Source organism: Pipistrellus kuhlii, unplaced genomic scaffold, assembly GCF_014108245.1.
Source record: "Pipistrellus kuhlii isolate mPipKuh1 unplaced genomic scaffold, mPipKuh1.p scaffold_m20_p_4, whole genome shotgun sequence".
In the NCBI taxonomy this organism is placed as follows: Eukaryota; Metazoa; Chordata; class Mammalia; order Chiroptera; family Vespertilionidae; genus Pipistrellus; species Pipistrellus kuhlii.
The window spans coordinates 32,758,856-32,778,051 of record NW_023425540.1 but is presented as its reverse complement, the minus strand read 5'-3'; the positions used below and the strand labels follow the sequence as shown (position 1 = coordinate 32,778,051).

At 38.8% G+C, this 19,196-nt stretch overlaps 2 protein-coding genes and 1 pseudogene across 4 annotated transcripts in view; all 3 read right to left on the bottom strand.

Annotated features, from left to right (window-relative positions):
• Positions 1-2,038: 2,038 nt before the first annotated feature.
• Positions 2,039-9,816, bottom strand: CCNB1 (cyclin B1). Of its 2 annotated transcripts, XM_036408832.2 has the most exons (9): positions 9,647-9,808; positions 8,883-9,053; positions 8,594-8,782; positions 6,795-6,977; positions 5,431-5,589; positions 5,074-5,310; positions 4,657-4,797; positions 3,911-4,021; positions 2,039-3,332 (listed from the first exon to the last, which is right to left on the bottom strand). In XM_036408832.2, the coding sequence occupies exons 1-9, from the start codon at positions 9,665-9,667 to the stop codon at positions 3,225-3,227; spliced, it is 1,320 nt and encodes a 439-aa protein (XP_036264725.1). In that variant the 5' UTR covers positions 9,668-9,808; the 3' UTR covers positions 2,039-3,224. The 2 variants fall into 2 exon arrangements, with proteins under 2 accessions (XP_036264725.1, XP_036264726.1); XM_036408833.2 differs by lacking the exon at positions 4,657-4,797 and having other exon boundaries at positions 9,647-9,816.
• A 4,701-nt stretch (positions 9,817-14,517) lies between these two features.
• The window catches only part of SLC30A5 (solute carrier family 30 member 5), a 29,788-nt gene continuing 25,109 nt past the window's right edge, over positions 14,518-19,196 (bottom strand). Inside the window, exons 15-16 of one of the 2 annotated variants that reach the window (XM_036408814.2) lie at positions 16,888-17,016; positions 14,518-16,164 (exon numbers count right to left, since the gene is read on the bottom strand). In XM_036408814.2, coding sequence (XP_036264707.1) covers positions 15,994-16,164; positions 16,888-17,016 — 300 coding nt within the window. In that variant the 3' untranslated portion in view covers positions 14,518-15,993. Of the gene's footprint in view, positions 16,165-16,887; positions 17,031-19,196 lie in introns of both variants that reach the window. The other variant, XR_004982799.2, reaches the window with a different exon arrangement.
• Positions 16,337-16,425, bottom strand: LOC118703981 (annotated as a pseudogene).

Here is a 19,196-nt window from a genome sequence, read left to right as displayed (position 1 = left end):
GGAGGGTAAGACCCCGACGGAAACGCTCCTTCAGCCTCGGCGCTGGGCCGGGGCATTGGCGGCCGGCCGGCTTTGACCCGTGTTCGCACTCCCCTCCTACCCCCGGCCCTGGGAAACGGGTGTGCCTGGTAGCTGAGGAGAAGTATTAGGGGGATGGCCTGAGTTCAGACCCACCCACGGCTCCCTACGGGGCAGTGCGGAACTCGAACCCCAGACTTCCAACGTGAAATTCCGCTATCGGTCCAGTTCGCACTCATGACAGAGGTGGGTGGCCTCAAAGTGTCAGCTTGTTGACTTGGCAGGGTTACAATTGAGCTTTCTTAGTTAGGCAGTGAGCAGGAAATGGAGGAAATGCAGGACATGTAAATGCCTGCTGGAGCTAGGTTTTCATTATGGACGGTAGAGTAAGAGACACTGCCCGTGCAGCACAGGGCACCCAGGTTGAAGGAGGAGCATTCCCTCCTGCAGCTAGTTTTCCCTGAGTTATACTTGATCACATAGCTCCCCTTCCTTCGTCTCCACTATAAAATACAGCTTCTGGTAAAAGACTCGAAATGCACTGTAGGATATAAATGTTAGTTCCCCACTCCTCCCCACAAACTCCTAGAAAAACATAGTTTCCCATTTTTTACACAAAAGTGATCCCATTGTGCGTTTTTTCCACTTTACCCCTGGGGTGTCTTCCAAAATCAATTTCATCCTTTGAAGCAGTTGCCTATCAGGTGTTCACTGGCCAAATTAGGGACAAAGACAATACAGTTCTTCAATCTGAGCCTTCATCATAATCATGGAAGGGCTGGTTAAGTATTGCTAGGAGTCTAAATTACTGAGTTGCATTTCTAACAAGTTCCAGGTGATACTGATATTGTTGGTTAGGAACAACACTGAGAACCACTACAATAATGGATCTTTACAGAAACTTAAGTGAAGGTGTTGGGGGGGGGGAACTATTCTATTTATTTTTATTGATTTCAGAGAGGGAGAAAGATAGTAACATCAATGATGAGAATCATTGATCAGCTGCCTCCTGCACACACACCCCCCCCCCCTCCAGGGACTGAGCCTGCAATCCTGGGCATATGCCCTTGACCCGAATCAAACCCGTGCCCCTTTGGTTTTCAGGCAGAGGCACCATTCACTGAGCAAAACCGGCTTCGGCAACAAGGCCTATTCTTGCACGAATCTTTGTGCATTGGGCCTCTAGTCCGATATAAAATCCTAACATGGAAAACTACCGAACAATGGAATGACCTGTCACCATGACACACAATGACCACCAGGTGGCAGAAGCTCGACGCAGGAGCTGCACCCTGGTGGTCAGTCCGTTCCCAAAGAGGGACTGCCACTTAGCCAGAAGTCGGGCTCACTGCTGGCTAGTGCAGCAGCGGTGGTAGGAGCCTCTCCTGCAGTGCTAAGGATCCCTCTGGGGATATCCAACTGCCAGCTTAGGCTCCCTGTGGGGAATAGGCCTAAACCAGCAGGCTGACATGCCTAAAGGGGTCCTGGATTGTGAGGTGCAGGTCTGGCTGAGAGATCCTCCCACACCCCCAGTGCATGAGTATTGTGTACCTGGCCTCTAGTTATATAATTAAATTCTAACACTTTAGTAACAACATACTAAAGTGCATGTGTTTGAAAATAGCTCAACATATCTGAAAAATAGTGATAGGCTAGATTTGGTATTCTAAGTCTAGGTAATATAGTTTTACATTGTTTATCACAGGAAAAAACAAGTAGATCAGGAAGCAATAGATGGTCATTGATGTTTCAGTTTAGTTGGACAGGATTTTAACCATATGGTAATGGCATGGATAGGAACCCATCTAAAGATTCCTACCTCAGACCACAGTGATTAAAAATCTAAATGGGAAATCTTAAGTATTTATGGTTTGGGGATGGAGTTGACCTTAACACTGAAAATCCAAAAGCAACAAGAAAAAAAAATAGATTTAATAATATAACTTTTAAGAGTGTAATGGCAGATGATAAAATAAAGTTAAAGGGCAAATAACAAATTGGGAAAGCCTTACAATTTGACAAGTTAGTAGACAACAAAAATTTATTCAAGTAGCCTTTAGCAGTATAAATTAAAACAGCAAGCAAAGTAGAATATTTTTTTTGCCAACTTCACAGAAATTGAAGATGGTTACCTATAGTTCTGGCAAGACTGCAGAGAAAACACACTTTTGACATTGCTGATGACATTGAGAAAGTTCCCTGGCAGCACCCACTAGAAATTAGATTACACATACTCTTTGGAGAACCCAGTGTACATTAACAAAACATGGTATTTAATGACATTTAAACAACATTGCTTATAGAGACAGAGAAAAAAACAATCTGAATGTCAACAGGAGAATGACTGAATACATTATAGTATATGGAATATAATACGCAAATATAGGTTAAGGCCTATACATGTTGAAAATTGCTGAGTATGTACAATAGTCCTATTTTTTAAAATATCAACAATTTACATGCATGATTATGTTTATAGAAATCATGTAAGGATACATTCCAACTGTTGACATCCTTCAGGTGGATGGACTGAGGTGTAGGAAGTTGGGGGAGGGATAAATTAAAATTTTAAAGATACTTTTGTATGTTTTAGGAGCCCCATTTATTTTCTCAACCAATAAAACCAACAAACAAAAAGTCAAGTAGGTTAGGTTTAGAATATAAAGTTATTTTTTCCAGTTAAAAAGTTGACACTAAATTTGGTAATCTAAGAAATAGTGGTAAAACTAGATTAGAATTATTGGAATCAACCACCAGAAGAAACAGAGAACAGGGGGACTAGGGGTGAGGTGGCAGACTTTTAAGTAGAACCAGGCAGCTAGCTAGGAGATGCTCCATGATCACTGGGCTTACTTGCAGTATGCTCTATGGAAGTTAAGAATTTTGAATGCCTTCATGATCTCAGTAACTTGTATTATTAAAGTAAAAACCAGGTACCAGATACATAAAACAAAAACCATATAAGCAACAGTTATATATATATATTATTAGTTGGGTCCCCAAGTTAATTGAAAGCACTTTTTATATTCTATATTCCCCATCATATCTTTAATACACCTTTTAAGGTACCCTAGAGTAGAAAGTAGCCACATTCAAATGAATTAAGGTATAGGAAGTAAAAAGGACCACAGCTTTATTAAAAGTAAATGTAACATATCATATATACAGAAAGCACATGGTGCTAATTGTATTTGCAAGTTCACAAGTTACACCTTTGCCACAGCCTTGGCTAAATCTTTAACTAGTGCAGAATTTAGCTGTGCTAGAGTGCTGATCTTAGCGTGCTTAGATGTGGCATACTTGTTCTTGATAGTCTGGAAGAGAAAAGCACAGTAATTAATGAAGGAAAAGAGAAAACATAAAAAGAGTAGTGGTACAGGTATTCATGTAAAACGGGTGGGGAGCTCTTTCTCTGCCAAGAGCCATTTGGATATTTATAACATCATTTGTGGGCCACACTAAATTACCAATTTAAAAATTAGCCTGCTGTATTTGGGTGAACATTTAATTAACTCACCCCTAATGCCTTGGCAGGGCCAGACCAAATGATATTGTGGGCCATTATAGGGCTCAATGGCTGGCATTCCTCATCATTGACATAAAACACCACGTCCTTAAAAATAAGCTATGCATTTACTGGCATGAAGTCTTTATTTTTTATTTTATTTAAAAATATACTTTGTTTTCAGAGAGAGAAACATTTATCTGCTGCCTCTTGCACGACCCTTACTGGAGGTGGAGCCTGCAACCTGGACATGTACTCTGACAGGAAATCAAACCCTGTCCTCCTGGTTCATGGGTCAATGCTCAACCACTGAGCCACACTGTACAGGCTATGAAGCCTTATTTTCACTTTCCCCACAACATCCCAAAGTGTCACTGATTGACTTACCATATGCTTTGTAAGCCCACAATTCACCATGACTATGTTCTTAGCGAGGTGTTGCATAACAAGGAGAAGGGATTCTTCAGTGTATGACAGGTAATGCTGTAGAACTGGTGTCTGTGACAATAAGAGTTAATGTTAATAATGCTCATCAACAATGGTTTTCATCAAGTTTTTAGATATTATTCAAGAGTATGATAGGAAGACTGCTTATCACTGAAATTTAAGATAAGCTTAAGACCCCTTCTTCCCTAGGCATTCTTTTTTCATGCTTCTCTAAGATCCTGTCCATAAACCTATCATACACTAATGTGCTCAAACGGATACACTTTTGTAATTGCTGACTTGTCCAATCCAAACCTAGACTTCAAACTCCTTGAGGCCCACCTTCTCATTCATAATTCTATTCCTAGGCTGAGGGTAGCACATGGCACATAGAAATACTTGTTGAATCAATCAATATGAATAAACTTCTAGTATGTCATTTTTTTTGCTTGTACTTCTCCATCTATAAAGAGTAGCAGCTGTTCTGCTTTTCTCAAGGGGATACAGAAAGATGAAATTAGGTAATTAAATGAAAGCATTCTATGAAGACTTCACAAACAGGATATCATTTTTAATCATTCCCTCCATAGATGCCACATGTAGGAATCATCTGAATTGTCTTTTAATTAAAACAGTTCTGCATTCAGGCAAATACTATTTACAATGTAAAAGCTTAGGGCAACCTAGGTCTGTGGGACAGAGCTTACCCATTCACCGTTATTGAGAATTTTCAGTGCTAAGCAAAAAGCTCCTGCTGCAATCTGAGAAGGAGGAAAATGCACCATATCATAGTCTAACATAGTGAGTTCCATCAGGTATTTGGCCAAGGTATGTTGCTCCACATCAACCTGGAATAAAATCCACACACAGATCACTGAGCTGCTATCAAAAATTTGCCTTGTCAATACCAGTATGTCCATAACTGTAAGCACAAATATTTGCTTAAAAACTCTTAAGTGCAATTGCCCATGGAAGGCCTTAATAATATTAATATACAGCCTGACTAGAAATAAAGAATTATTCCTTCCCCATGTAGTCAGGTATAAGTCAGTTGAATTAGATCTGCACGGCCAGCAATATATTCTCTAATATACCAAACCAGAGGTTTCTCAAGATATCTGTACCTCTCCGATCTTAGATGCTCTCCGAAGGAAATGCAGGGGTAGAGGGCGACCCAAGCAAAAATTTAAAGCTCTCAGAATCTTCATTTCCATCTGTCTGATTTGGAGCTTAGTGTAAGTGTTGTCAGTCACAAAGGCAAAGTCACCGATTTCTGGAGGGTACATTTCTTCATATTTGCTTGCAATAAACATGGCAGTGACGCCAACCAGCTGCAGCATCTTCTTGGGCACACAATTATTCTACAATGGGAATTTCAACTGGATGAATAAGTAATATGCATTTGAAAAGGAGACAGAGTTATGAAAAAGGTGGGGAAGACACCTGGAGGGTAGAATTCTCAATTATTGCATTATGCTCACCTGCATGAACCGGTCAATAATGGAAACAGTCATGTACATGGTCTCCTGCAGTAACCTGAATTTCATCTGAACCTGAATCAGCCAATCAATTAGGATGGCTCTCATATTTCCAGTGACTTCACGACCCAGTAGGTATTTTGGTCTGACTGCTTGCTCTTCCTGCAAAAGAAATGCTGATTATTATTAAAAGCAAGACTCCAGAAATATTAGTCACCACATAATAGCTCTGGAGCATTTAGAATCTCAAGCAGTCCTTAGCTCAGCCATTCATATCACTGAAGGGAAAAAGCACAGAGTCTTTAAATAGAACAGTGACAATTTGTATTGGCAGATCTGAGTTCAACTCACCATTGTTGCCATTGGCCCACACCCTGTACCCACTTGTTCCCAACTAAAGATACTCTACTACTATCTCCAGTCTTTTCACCTAACACTCCAAAACCCAAACCTGAGCTTTATCAAGTAGAGAAAAACAGCAGCAGCTCTCAGATCAGCTGGAACCCTCGTGCTACTACCATTCTCCTGTCCCAGGGTTTAAACCCCAAAACACCCATAGATAAGGTGAAGAATGAACCATCAAGGAGCGGCACATACGTCTGCTGAATTCTCTCCTCCAAAGTTAGAACACAAACTTTAAGAAGGGAGGATAAACCCAAAACAGAAAGCTGGTCCTAGCAAGAAGTCATCTTGCAGGGAAATCATGTAGAAAATGGAGATATCAGAAAGAAACAGGCAAGAGAATTAAGATGTTAATGATGCCAAGGGAAGAGTATGCATTACCAAAAATTGGGTAAATCTGGTACCGCATAATTTATGTTAGCATACAGAATGTTTTCCCTTTTTGGGGTGGAGAAGGGTAAAGGTGATGCCACTAAAATAAAGTTTCAGAAGTGGGATGAAATAAAAAACTTGAACACAAAAAAATTTCCCTGATACCACATGCACATCAGCCACATTGACCCCAAAAGCCTTGTGTTGGAGGTAGCTATAGCTTTTCCAACATATTCTCTTTTACCATCTACCTCCTTAAACCCAGAGTTTGGGACTTGCCAGTTTCTAACTGTGACAGATATAAATAAATACATCATCCAATCTGTGTAATTTGTTAGAACCATGGTAGTATCTACTTTTACTTCAAACTATCCCTGTTCAAAATGGCAGATACAGACTTCCTAAGTTGGTTTAGTGATTTTTTTTTTATTCAATGAAGGAGAATTTGAAAGTGGGATTTATTGTTAAATGTTTTTCTCACACCCAACTTAAATTATTCTAAACTATTAATGGAAAATATCTAATAAATTTAGATGCAGTTTAGAACCCCCCCCCCCCTACAAAGATTCAAAGATTCTAATGATAATACTGACCTCAACTTGTCTCAGATAAGTATAGATATCTTTCACATATTCACTACAAAGGTTTGGATCAGCTCCATCTTCTGCATCCACATCATTCACTGCAAGCATTACATCAGAGAAAGCCTGGCACAGATACTCTTCTGCAGGGGCACAGCCAGATGTTTCCATTGGGCTTGGAGAGGGAGTATCAACCTTGAAAGAGAGACACTTTTAAAATTAATAGCAAAGAAGTGCCCGGCTAGCTCAGTCGGTAGAGCATGAGACTCTTAAAATTAATAGCAAAGAGGAATTTAAAATCTGAGAATAAAGATCAGATTATTGGTACCAACTCAAGAAATCGTTTGCTGATAGTTATGTATTTCATTCCTTAAAGGAAAAATACCTTCTTCTTACATTTATTCACTATCTTAAAAAAAAAAAAAAAAAAAAAATATATATATATATATATATATATTTTATTGGTTTTCTACAGAGGGGAAAGGAGGATAGTGAGTTAGAAATATTGATGAGAGAGAAACATTTATCAGCTGCCTTCCCCACACCCCTCACTGGCGAAGTGACCGAAACCAAGGTACATGGCCTTGATCGGAATCGAACCTGGGACCCTTGTCCGCAGGCTGATGCTCTATCCACTGAGCCAAACTGGTTAGGGCTCTGAGATGTTTTGAAGGCTGAAAAGATTTCTAGCTAAATGAAAGGCAGTGGGAAAGTCAAGAATCAGTATGAGACTTTCAAGGAAACCTCAGGCACTGTGGTACGGCCAATTAAAGATTATGCAGGAGCTAGGTCCAGAAGGTCAATACTAAAGCAGGAGCCTTAAATCTTAAACCCTTCCATATAACAAGTCAGGCTGAATGACATTCACAGATTTTTCCCAATTGGCTTCAGAATACAGTTCATTGTAATTTCAGCAAAACAGCTTCTTCCAGATGACCTATTTTTCCTTCACAGTAAATACATTAATTCTTGGTTTTTGAAGCTAACTCATCTTTTTACTTATTTTCGGAGAGTTCCATTTTCTTTCTGCTTTACACCATTATATATTACAGGGTTATTAATTATTAATTAGCGAGTGAATAAAAAAGATTCAAGAGAACAATCTGTTTTCAGTCAATAAATTCTGGTCAGAAATGATTTGTATCAAAGACAACTCAATCTTTGGTCCAGACAGTTACTACTCAACACCAAACCGATTAAAAACATTAGGTTGTGCCCTAGCAGGTTTGGCTCAGTGGGTAGAGCACCAGCCTGCAGATTGAAGTGTTAACGGTTTGATTCTGGTCAAGGGCACATATGCCTGGGCTGATTCCCAGTGTAGGGTGTGCAGGAGCAGCCAATCTATGGTTCTCTCTTATCATCGATGTTTCTCTCTCTCTGAAATCAATAAAAACATTTATATTAAAAAGCATAGGTTGTGCCTTGGCCGGTGATGCTCATTAGTTAGAGAGTGGGAAGGGTTGCAGTTGGATTCAAGGGCAGGTATCTGGGTTGCAAGTTTGATCCTGGCATGGTCAGGTGCATCTCTTTCACATCAATGATCAATGTTTCTTTCTCTCTCTTTTCCCACCTCTCTCTCCCTCTCCTTCCTTTCTATTCTCTAAAAATCAATGGAAAAAAAAAATTCTATGGTGAGGATTAACAGCAATAAAAAAGCACAAGTTGTGAAGCCAGACACGCCCGGGTTTGAATCCAATATGTGCCACTGATTAGACCTGGCTCTAGATCAAATGCTATTCCATGCATTGGAATATAAAATGAGGTTCGTAAAGAAACAATCAACAGACTCTAAAATAGTAAAGTAAGTTTACCAAAATAGGCTCAGGCGAAAGTTTTTCTTCTTTAACAGGCTCAGGTTCGGGCTCCTGTGCTGGTTCCAGCACAGGCACAGGCACAGGCACATGCACATGAGCAGGGACAGATGCAGGCTCCAGGGCCTTCTCCACAGGTTTTGGTAGTTTTTTAGCAATAACTTTTCCAGCAGCTAATGTTTTTGCCTCCTGTAAATGAATGGGAGAGAATGAAATGTTTTTCTATCCAGGGTCACATTTGGAAAGTGGACGATTAGATACGTCTGGAGGAGGCTGGGAAGATAGTTACCTTTTTTAGAGGCAGTTTGGCCTGTGGCTGTTCACTGACATTGTTAGCGATGTCGCCAAGGGCTGTTCTGGGCCTCAGCCCGGCCTTGGAGGTTGCAGTGGTGGCCACAGGCACGCGCTTTGCGCCTGCTATACTGATCTTCGCCTTATTTTCAGCATTCATTTTCGTGTTCTGAAAGAAGCAAGACAATTTGAGAGCTGGCCGAAACGGGGGAATGGGGAGAGGGGGTTTAAGATGAGCCAAAAGAGAGGCTTTTAGGACGGAAGTCGGCTGAGAACCAGAGGGTCTAGCTAAGACTGTGACAAGCCAGTTTCCTTCCATAATCCCTTCGCTCTGGTATAGAGGGATTGCCGATTAGTCCCGGCTGGCCCTAAAATACCACGAATTTACGTTTAAAAGGAAATAAAGGTCTCCAATTGCCGGAGACCTTCGGCTTTAAAATAAATAAATAAATAAATAGGATTTAAAAATAATAAATTAAAAAATATTTATCTAATTGTTGGTAGTATTTCCCCCTCTATCACCTCCAACAGCCGCCCCTCCCCCAGTATTTATCCAAGGCCCATCCAGATCTGTCACCTTCCTCTCTAGGCCGGTCAGATCTCCAAGCTCCCACCAGGGGCCCACCAACACCCGTGTCCTCCTCCCCAAATCTCCGCCGGGGTCCGCTCCCGCCGGGAGTAGGGGGTGGGGGGGCTCCGCAGACGAGATAGGAAGAGCACGGAGCGAGGAAGGCAGCCCCTCTCCCGTCCGCAGCAGCTCACCCTGGTGACCCGGAGCGCCATGGCTTCCTCTTCCCCAGGCAGCAGCTCAGCGGAGAAGCAGAGAACGGGAGAGCCCCCGGGAGCCGGGGATAAACCCGACCAGACCGACAACCGTCCGCCGCAGCACGCCGGGACGCCGGCCCGGCCGCAGGTTTAAACTCCGCTCCGCGCTCTCCCCATTGGCCGGTTCGCGGCACTCGCTCCCTTCCCATTGGCGGCTGCCGATTCCCGAGAATGCGATCCCGCGACGGAGTTCGAGACGGGGCGGGGCCAGAGCGAGACGGGGCGGGGCCAGAGCAAGGCGGCGTCGTCCCTGCGTCGGGCTCTGCGCCTGCGCTCTCCGGCCCGGCCCCTGCGAGGCGGGATGATGTGCCACCAGGTGTGGCCTTGGAAAGTGACAGTGGAGCAGCCGCAGTTTGAGAAGCAAGAGAAACAGTATGTTTCTAATCCTACTTATTAACACACTTTCAATATAGCCTACCGTCTCTCTGTCTCTCTGTCTCTCTGTCTCTCTCTCTCTCTCTCTCTCTCTCAAAGAAATTGGAAAGGGCAAAATTATACAAGTCCAGTAAACCAAGATAAGGAATCTGGACTATATGTGAAGTGAAAGCTTTTAGAGTTTTTTTTTAATTGACATACATTTGTTTAAATGTTTTTACTGATGTGTTTTGTTTTGTTTTTAAAGAAAGGATAGAGAGGCGGGAAAAAAATCAATGAGAGAGAGACCAATGGGCTGCCCTACACACTCCCCATGGGGACCAGCCCACAACCTGGGCATGTGCCCTGACTGGGGATTGAACCATGACCTCCTGGTTGATAGGTGGATGCTTAACCATTGAGCCACCGAGGCCAGGCTGGAGGGTTTTAAACCAAGGTGTGGCATAATCCAGCTTTCAAAAAGATAACCTTAATCACTGTAAGGTTATATATTGATAAGTGAGGGGGAGGAGGAGAAACAAGAGAAAGTGAAGCTAGGGGAGCCACGAAGATGCTCTTGTAAGAGGCCATGCAAAAGATGATGGCTTAGATGGTTCTGGTAGTGCTCGATAGAAGGGTTCTAGAAATATTTTATAGAAAGACTTGCCGGGTCCTGATGGCTTGCATGGTTTGAGTGAAAGAAAAGGAATCAAGGATGACTCAGGTTTTGACCTGAGTAACTGAAACAAAGAAGACTAAAAGATGAACAGCTTTTAAGGGATAGCAGGTTTGGGATAGGAGATTAAGATGACAACCAATGAGATTAAAGCAGTAACCAAACATTAATTAAAAAATACATCATTCAGCATGATTTACAATAGCCAAGCTACAGAAGCAACCTAAGTGTCCATCTTCCACCGATAGCCAAATGGATAAAGATGGTGGTATACATGTATACAATGGGATATTACTCAGCCATAAAAAAGAATGAAATCTTGTCACTTGCAACAGCAAGGATGGACTTAGAGGGTATTTTGCTAAGTGAAATAAGTCAGACAGAGAAACATGATTTTTCTTAAACGTGGAAGCTAAAAAAACACACACACAAACCCCCCCCCCCAAAAAAAAAAATAAATGAATTAACAAAATAGGAACAAGCTTATAGATTCAGAGACTAAATCAATGTTTGCTAAATGGGAGTTGAGCGGAAGAGTGAAAAGGGAAAAGGGACTAAGATGTACAAATTGCCAAAACCGGTTTGGCTCAGCGATAGAGTGTTGGTCTGCAGACTGAAAGGTCCCAGGTTCGATTCCGGTCAAGGGCATGTACATTGGTTGCGGGTACATCCCTAGTAGGGGGTGGGCAAGAGGCAGCTGGTTGATGTCTCTCTCATCGACGTTTCTATCTCTCTTTCTCTCTCCCTTCCTTTCTGTAAAAAATCAATAAAATATATTTAAAAAAAGATATACAAATTGCTAGTTATAAAAAAGTTACTGAGATGCAAAATAATAGGGATTACAGTTAATATTTTAATAACTATGTATGGTCTCAGAAGGGTACTAGATTTATGGGGTGATAATTTTGTAAGTTATATAAAGGTCTAGCCACTATGTTGTTCAATGTCAACTGTAATTAAAAAAAAAATTAAAATGAAAATAAGAGAGAAAAAAAGATTGAGAAAATACAGGGAGGAAGTTACAGAAATAAACAAGAGAGGACATGAATTTCATTAATTGATGTCTGATTGCCCTGTATAATAAGTGAACAAAAACTTATTCCGTGGCACACTGTTCTGGCATATAATATTAAGAATAGCCAGGCAGGTGTGGGTCAGTGGTTGAGCGTCGACCTATAAACCAGGAAGTCACAGTTTGATTCCCTGGTCAGGGCATACATATACCCAGCTTGTGGGCTCAATCTCCAATGTGAAGCACGCAGGAGGTAGCCAATCAATGAGTCTCTCTCATCATTGATGTTTTTCTCTTCCCCCTTCCCTTCCTCCCTGAAATAAAATGAAATGTTTTTTAAAAAATGTTCTTGCCCTAATGTCTAGACCTGTGAATATGAAAAGACCAGACTAATTTACCCGACAAAAGAGGCTCGGAAGACCTTGAGGTAGGAATTACCGATTGCCTGGGTGGGTTCACTGCCACCACGTGAGGCCTTGAGGGTAGAGGAGGATGGGGGAAGAGGTGGTCAGAGAAAGATGCTATAGTGGAAGAAGAGTCAAGAGATACCAGAAATGGGAGAAGCATATGTCCAGCTGTTGCTGACCCTGTAGCTAGAGGAAGGAGGTCACAAGCCAAGGAATGTAGGTGGCCTGTAGAAGCTGGAAGCACCAGCAAACAGGGACCTCAGTCCTATGTCTACAAGGACTGAATTCAATTAGCCTGAATGAACCAGGAAATGGCTTCTTCCCTAGAACCTCTAGAAGGAAATGCAGCTCTGCAAGTACCTTGATTTTAGCCCTGTAAGACCCATACTGGATGTTTGACCTTCAGAACTGTAAGTTTGTGGTAATTTGTTATGATAGTAATCGTTAATACAAACCATTTTCTGTGCTTGATTACCATAGTCTTCTCTGCTTTTGGAGTTCATATACAAGGAATCATACAGTATGAATTCTTGTGTTTGGCGCCTTTTTATTTTAAAAATCTTGTTGAAAGTATTACATATGTCCCTTTTCCCTCCTCCATCAACCTCATCCAGCCCACCCCAACCCCTGCCCCAGGCCCTCACCACCCTACTGTCTATGTCCATGGGTTATACATATGTGCATTCTGGGTCTTTGGTTGATTACCTCCCACACACCTACCCTCTCCAGTCATCCCTCTGAGATTCTGCACTCTCCCATGCTTCCATGTCTCTGGATCCACTCCATTCATCAAGTTTTTGTTAATTAGATTCCACATATGAATGAGAGCATGTGATACTTGTCTTTCTCTGACTTATTTCACTTAGAATGCTACTCTCCAGGTCCCTTCCATGCTGTTGGCTTCTTTCACTTAACATGTTTTTGGTTTTTAAAACATGTATTGTTATTGATTTCAGAGAGGAAGGAAGAGAGATAGAAACATCAATGATGAGAGAGAATCATTGATCTGCTGCCTCCTGCACACCCCCTACTGGGGATTGGGGTCCCAATCCCCAGGCATATGCCCTTGACCAGAGTCAAACCCAGGACCCTTCAGTCCACAGGCCAATGCTCTATCCACCGAGCCAAACCGGCTAGGGCCACGTAACATGTTTTTGAGAATCACCTATATTGTTTGTAACTACAATAATTAAAAAAGCAACTGTTGAGTAGTATTCCATTATGAATAAAGTACACCACAATTTACCTTTTCTCCTGATGGACATTGGATTGTTTCCAGTTTTTAGCTATCATGAGAAATGCTTTTTTTTTTTTTTTTTAATATATAGATTTCAGAGAGGGAGAGGGAGAGATAAAAACATCAGTGATGAAAGAGAATCATTGATTGGATGCCTCCTGCATGATTGAGGATCAAGCATGTGCCCTGACTGGTAATCAAACCGTCATCTCTTAGTTCATAGGTCTATGCTCTACCACTGAGCCACACCGACCTGGCCATCTCTGAATTAATATAGTGAATATTTTAGGGGAGAACAATAATCTAAATTTAAAGTAAAGCCAGGACCCCTTAGGGATATCTAACTATATAATAGTGTAGCCTCATTCTTCTGCTGTAATGAGAAAAGTGTAAAGTTTGATCAATTATCATGTACTAGAAACAATCTGTACTTTAACAGATGTAATGTTTATTCTAAGTGGAAATCACCATTGCCTAAATTGTAAGAAGGGAAAACAATAGCTGGAAAGGAAGGAAAAGGAGAGAATTGGGAAGAGACGAAAGAGAAATCAATAGGTTTGTTCACTACCACCACCACCACCCTTCTTGGGGCAAAGGAACTATAAACAGCTTCTGTTTTGGGTATTATTTTAAGCTTGTTTGTTCACTTAATATAATATTAATTAATCTCTCAGATGCTGATTTCAGTAGAAAAAAGTGACAAGTTAATAAAAGCAACCGCTGAAGTCAAGTTTAAAATATTAAAAATCCTTTAACTTTATTTAGCCCTTTTCAACTTTCAATTTCTTCTTACATTATTCCTTTTGTTCCTCATACCCTATGAATTTGAGATTGAATTTTGATTTTATGTACGAGAGAGAAAAAAAAGATACTCGAAGCTGATTTGTCTAAAGTCACATGGTTTGTATGAGCTGGAACCAGTACCTAGGTGCTCTTCAATGTGGAGTTTCCCTGCTTTCTACCTGGACCCCCCTTAATCTTCAGCCCTGTCTTCTTCTCTCAGTCACATTCATTTTATTTTCCTGTTGTTTATATGCCTTCTAAGGGAAATGATAAGCTTAATAATGGTGTAATATTCATTGTACCTATATACGGTACCTAAAAATTTTTAATGTACAAAAGTTGCATTGAAACACCAATATGCATTTATTTTCCCACCATTCATAAATTTTTAATTTTGAAGATTCTGGACCAGATAATGTGTAAAGAGAAGACAAGGATTATTCAAATAAGTTATAACAAATTTCTAAACCTCTCACATATTAAAATTAGTAAGAAAAAAATATGATTTACATTACATATTTGCCATTATGTTAGATAAGAAAATAGTACCCATACTAAAATTAATTCATCCTACTTATCAAAATTTCTAGTCTAAGAATGAAAATATTTAGATACTTATAAATAGACAGATATTCAAAAGTTTCTTTTGGACAATGTTCTTTGGTGTTTATAAAACTGCATATATTATTATATATCTATTATACAGTCTTTTCAGAATGTATATGCCTTTTAAATTGGAAGTTAAAAAATATATAAATTAGATATTTTTATAGAAAATAGTTATAGGATATTTTGATTTCATGGTACCCGAGTGTTTATAGACTTTAAATGACTACCTATATTTTGATATTTCTTATATATATACATGTACCAAAAAAAGAACATTTAATTTATGGGCAGAAAATTAAATTGAGTTGACAATTATTTATGACTCTCAAATGGCTATTCCACAACATGTGAAACTAAATGAAAAGACGAAAAGCCTAACGTTGCTTGGATACCAGCTTGATAAACAACTAGGAATGCCAGATGCATAATAAGAAAGGTAGTATTCTACTTTAGAGGCAGAAGTGAGTGAATAACATGGACACAACTTAGTATTAAGTTCTTCACCTTAATAAAGTAGTATTCATTTGCAAATATTACCAAAAGTAAAAAAAAAATTTATTTTACAGAGTGGTTGGTTTTTGTAATACATCAAAAACTGTAGTTATACTTCCCTATTCTCACTGCTTGTCTCATTATCAGTGGTTGAAGTTTCTCCCAAATAATTTACTTTACATTTAAAGTGGCAATACAGATTTTACTTAATGGATTTAAGTTTTAATTAGAAACTAGTTTTATATACAGAAAATCCATAAATATAGAACTTTCATTTTTTTATCCTAGAGCTATGCAAAAAAATCGACTAAAATTTTTCATTTGGGGTTTGTAATAAACATGTACATACATTATTTACAATGGAGATGCTTTCTGGCACAAAGTAAACACAGAATAATTTTGGTCTTCACTTGATTCCGTCATTTTATGTTCATCTTCAAAGATGATGTGATATATTATATTCACTCAAATTTTGATTCTTGTTATACACATAATTCAAATAATGATTTTACTTGAATAATGCATGTTCCATTTTGTATTTAAGTTTCCTTTAAGATTCCTTGATTTAATAGTAGGGAACTTTAATTTTTTTTTTTTCAAATATGGCAAAATGTTTCTGTACAAGTGTGTTCAATTTTCTTCCTTCTGGCAATATTCTAATACTTAGTCATTTAATCTTTATTGTTTACATTCCAGAGGTAATTCCCGGTTATCTCACATGATGTAAGTACCATCTTTGTAGTATTTCATGGACTCCATTTGTTTTGTCATAGCCAGGACATCATGAAATCCAGTACTTAGGCCAGACATATGTTGAAAGTATGCCTCTTTTTCCACTTGAATTGTTAAATTGTTTACTCCAGCATCTTTAAGTATTCCTGTAACCTGTTATTAAAAAAATCCACATATTTTAAAGCATTTAGGTTAATGCATTTAATGCACATGTCTTAAATAACTGATATTTCATTTTTTATAGCTACAGATAGTCAAAGATAAATCCTCAAAATAATGTTTATTATTTATTTGGGCAAATGTTAGATAGGATTTTGTTTTTGTTTAAAATATGGAACACTTGGACAAATCTGCATGTCATTCTTGTGCAGGGGCCATGCTAATCTTCTCTGTGTATGTGCTGCCGAAGGGAGCACAAAATAGAATTTTAAACAAGGAGTAAATTCTGATCTCACTTTCAAAGTAGTATAATAAAAGAAACAGCTATTGCTTCCAATTCAGTATGTCCAGATAGGGATACAAGAACTGTGTTTGATCCCTATCTTCAACTATAGCATATACCCTGCCAATGTTAATATTATAATTAATTTAGGGCTACATTTATAATAACTTATTTCTTGATCATCTATTGGGAATTAAGGTGGATCATAAATAATTTTATTTTACATTTAACTGATCCTCTAAATACTAAAACTTGATTTTATTTTAACCAGTTTTGGATATAAAGAAAACCTAGGATACAAAATTTTGTTATCCTCAGATGAAAGACTGATATTTTCAAACAGTTAAATTACCATTTAACTGTATAAATTATAATGTATGCAATTTTATGCAAGAATTACAATTGAAATTACTTTAAAAACAAAAGATTATTACCTGCTGTACTATTCTTTGTTCCAGCACATCAGATGTCACTTGTATATGAATTGTTCCTGCCACAATATTGGCAGAATGACGCCAAAAATGAGGGTCTCGGTATGATATTAATCCTTCAATTTTTTGTATCTGTCAAATAAAAGCTGAGGTGATATAAATGGACTTAAAGGTTATGATTTACTTAACACAAAGCAATCTTTTTGGTCCAGCAACCACTATTAAACTGATTATTAAAAAAAAAAAAAAAAAAAAAAAAAAAGGTAAAAAGGCGAGTCCAGAGTGAGAAATGAATAGGAGAGCCAAATAGCATAAAATAAAAGTGCCAGCCGAAACCGGTTTGGCTCAGTGGATAGAGCGTCGGCCTGCGAACTGAAGGGTCCCGGGTTCGATTATGGTCAAGGGCATGTATCTTGGTTGCGGGCACATCCCCAGTGGGGGGGTGAGCAGGAGGCAGCTGATGGATGTTTCTCTCTTGATGTTTCTGACTCTATCCCTCACCCTTCCTCTCTGTAAAAAATCAATAAAATATATATATTAAAAAATAAAATAAAAGTGCCAAAAATGTTTGACTTAGGAGTGATGTCATGAAAGGTAGCTCTGAAGAAGAAATTAATAAGGTACAGGTGTCTTTATACTCAACAATTGCACACCAATTTTCATTTATGTATGATGTACTTTGCCTATTCTAAACAGTAGATACATTCAATAAACTATACAGTTTCTTTTAAACTGATACACACATTTGCATATTGTTTGTTATTACACATTCAAAAAATATCTTCCAGCCCTCTCGTTTGGATCAGTGTATAGAGCATCGGCCTGCGGACCAGAGAGCCCTGGGTTCGGTCAAGGACATGTACCTGGTTGCAGGCTCCTGCCTGGCCTGGGCCCTGGGGGGCTTGTGCAGAAGGCAACCAATTGATGTGTTTCTCTCACATCGTTGTTTCTTTCTCTCTGTCTTTCCCTCTCTCTTCCACTCTCCTTAAAAATCAATGGAAAAATATCTTTGGGTGAGAATTAACAAAAAATATCGTCCATATGCAGCAATTGAGGGCTAGTTAAATAAATTAAAGACTATCTATACATTACCACTACATTGTTATTAACAATGTATTACAATATAGCCCTAGCGGGTGTTGCTCAGTGGTCAGACTGAAGGTCTTGGATTTGATTCCTGGTCCTGGTTGGGTGTGTGTGGGAAGCAACCAATCCATGTGTCTCCCCTCCTCCCTTCCTTCCACTCTCTCTAAACATCAATGGAAAAATATCCTTGGGTGGGGATTTAAAAAAATGTTATTAGAATATTTATCAACATGACATAATTAAATGAGGAAAAATTTAAAAAGCAGGCTTTTTTTTTTTTTTTTTTTGCTACTTTTATTTTAAAAAATATTTCTATATAGAAAAACAACTTTTAAAAGTGTTTCTTCCCAGGTAGTGTATTATATGTGGTCCCTTCACTTTTGTACTTTTCCGTACTTTGATATTTTCTGTAATAGACATGTTACTTTGACATGAAAAATTTTTGTTTTTAGTGGGATGTAGTATTCACTAATGAGAAGATGAGAAAACCAGACTAATATATTTATGGAAATAGTGGGCTAAGATGTTATACTTTAATATTCAAGATGCTAAAATTTCATCAGCAGATCCTAATTACTTTAATATGATAATGGCAAGCCATAACTGAAAGACATTCTATTTTTCTAATTTATAGCAGAAATTATAAACTGCCTGTTTATGTTATCAAAGACTGTCTTTTTCTTGATTTAAAGAATTATAAATAGTATAACTTATACTATTTATATGCTTTTCCTGTTTTATGTGCTGCAAATATTTTCTCCTGGCCTGACTTTTGTATTTCATATTTGTTATGGAATCTTTTGACAATGGATACTTTTCAATTGGTCCAATGTGTAGATTCCCCCCGCCCCCCCCTTTTTTGGCTTCTGGTTTTACTTCCATCATATTAAGAAGGCGTTCCTTTCCCTACCTCTCTGATATGTTCTTCTATTTTATTTTAGCAGTTTTATCATTTTGTCATATAATATTTTCACTCACTGGAAATGATATGGTATATATATATATATATATATATATATAGCTTTGCTTTTCCAAGTGAAAATGATAAGTAGGTCAACTCTTTCTTCCTCACTGACCTGAAATGTCATCTTTGGTATATACTGAAGTTTGAAAGCTCCTGGGCCCATTTCTGATTTTTAAAATCAGAATTAATTTATGTGCTTATTCTTGTGCAAGAACAAAATTGTTAGTTCTGTTAGTAAATTCTGCAGTTTTATAATAACAGC

Coding starts and splice junctions, on each gene's coding strand:
- CCNB1 (XM_036408832.2), bottom strand. CDS start 9,667: ATGGCGCTCCGGGTCACCAGG. Junction 5,311..5,430: donor TTATTGACCGGTTCATGCAG/GTGAGCATAATG, acceptor TTCCCATTGTAG/AATAATTGTGTGCCCAAGAA. Junction 4,022..4,656: donor TTCTCAATAACGGTGAATGG/GTAAGCTCTGTC, acceptor TTATTGTCACAG/ACACCAGTTCTACAGCATTA.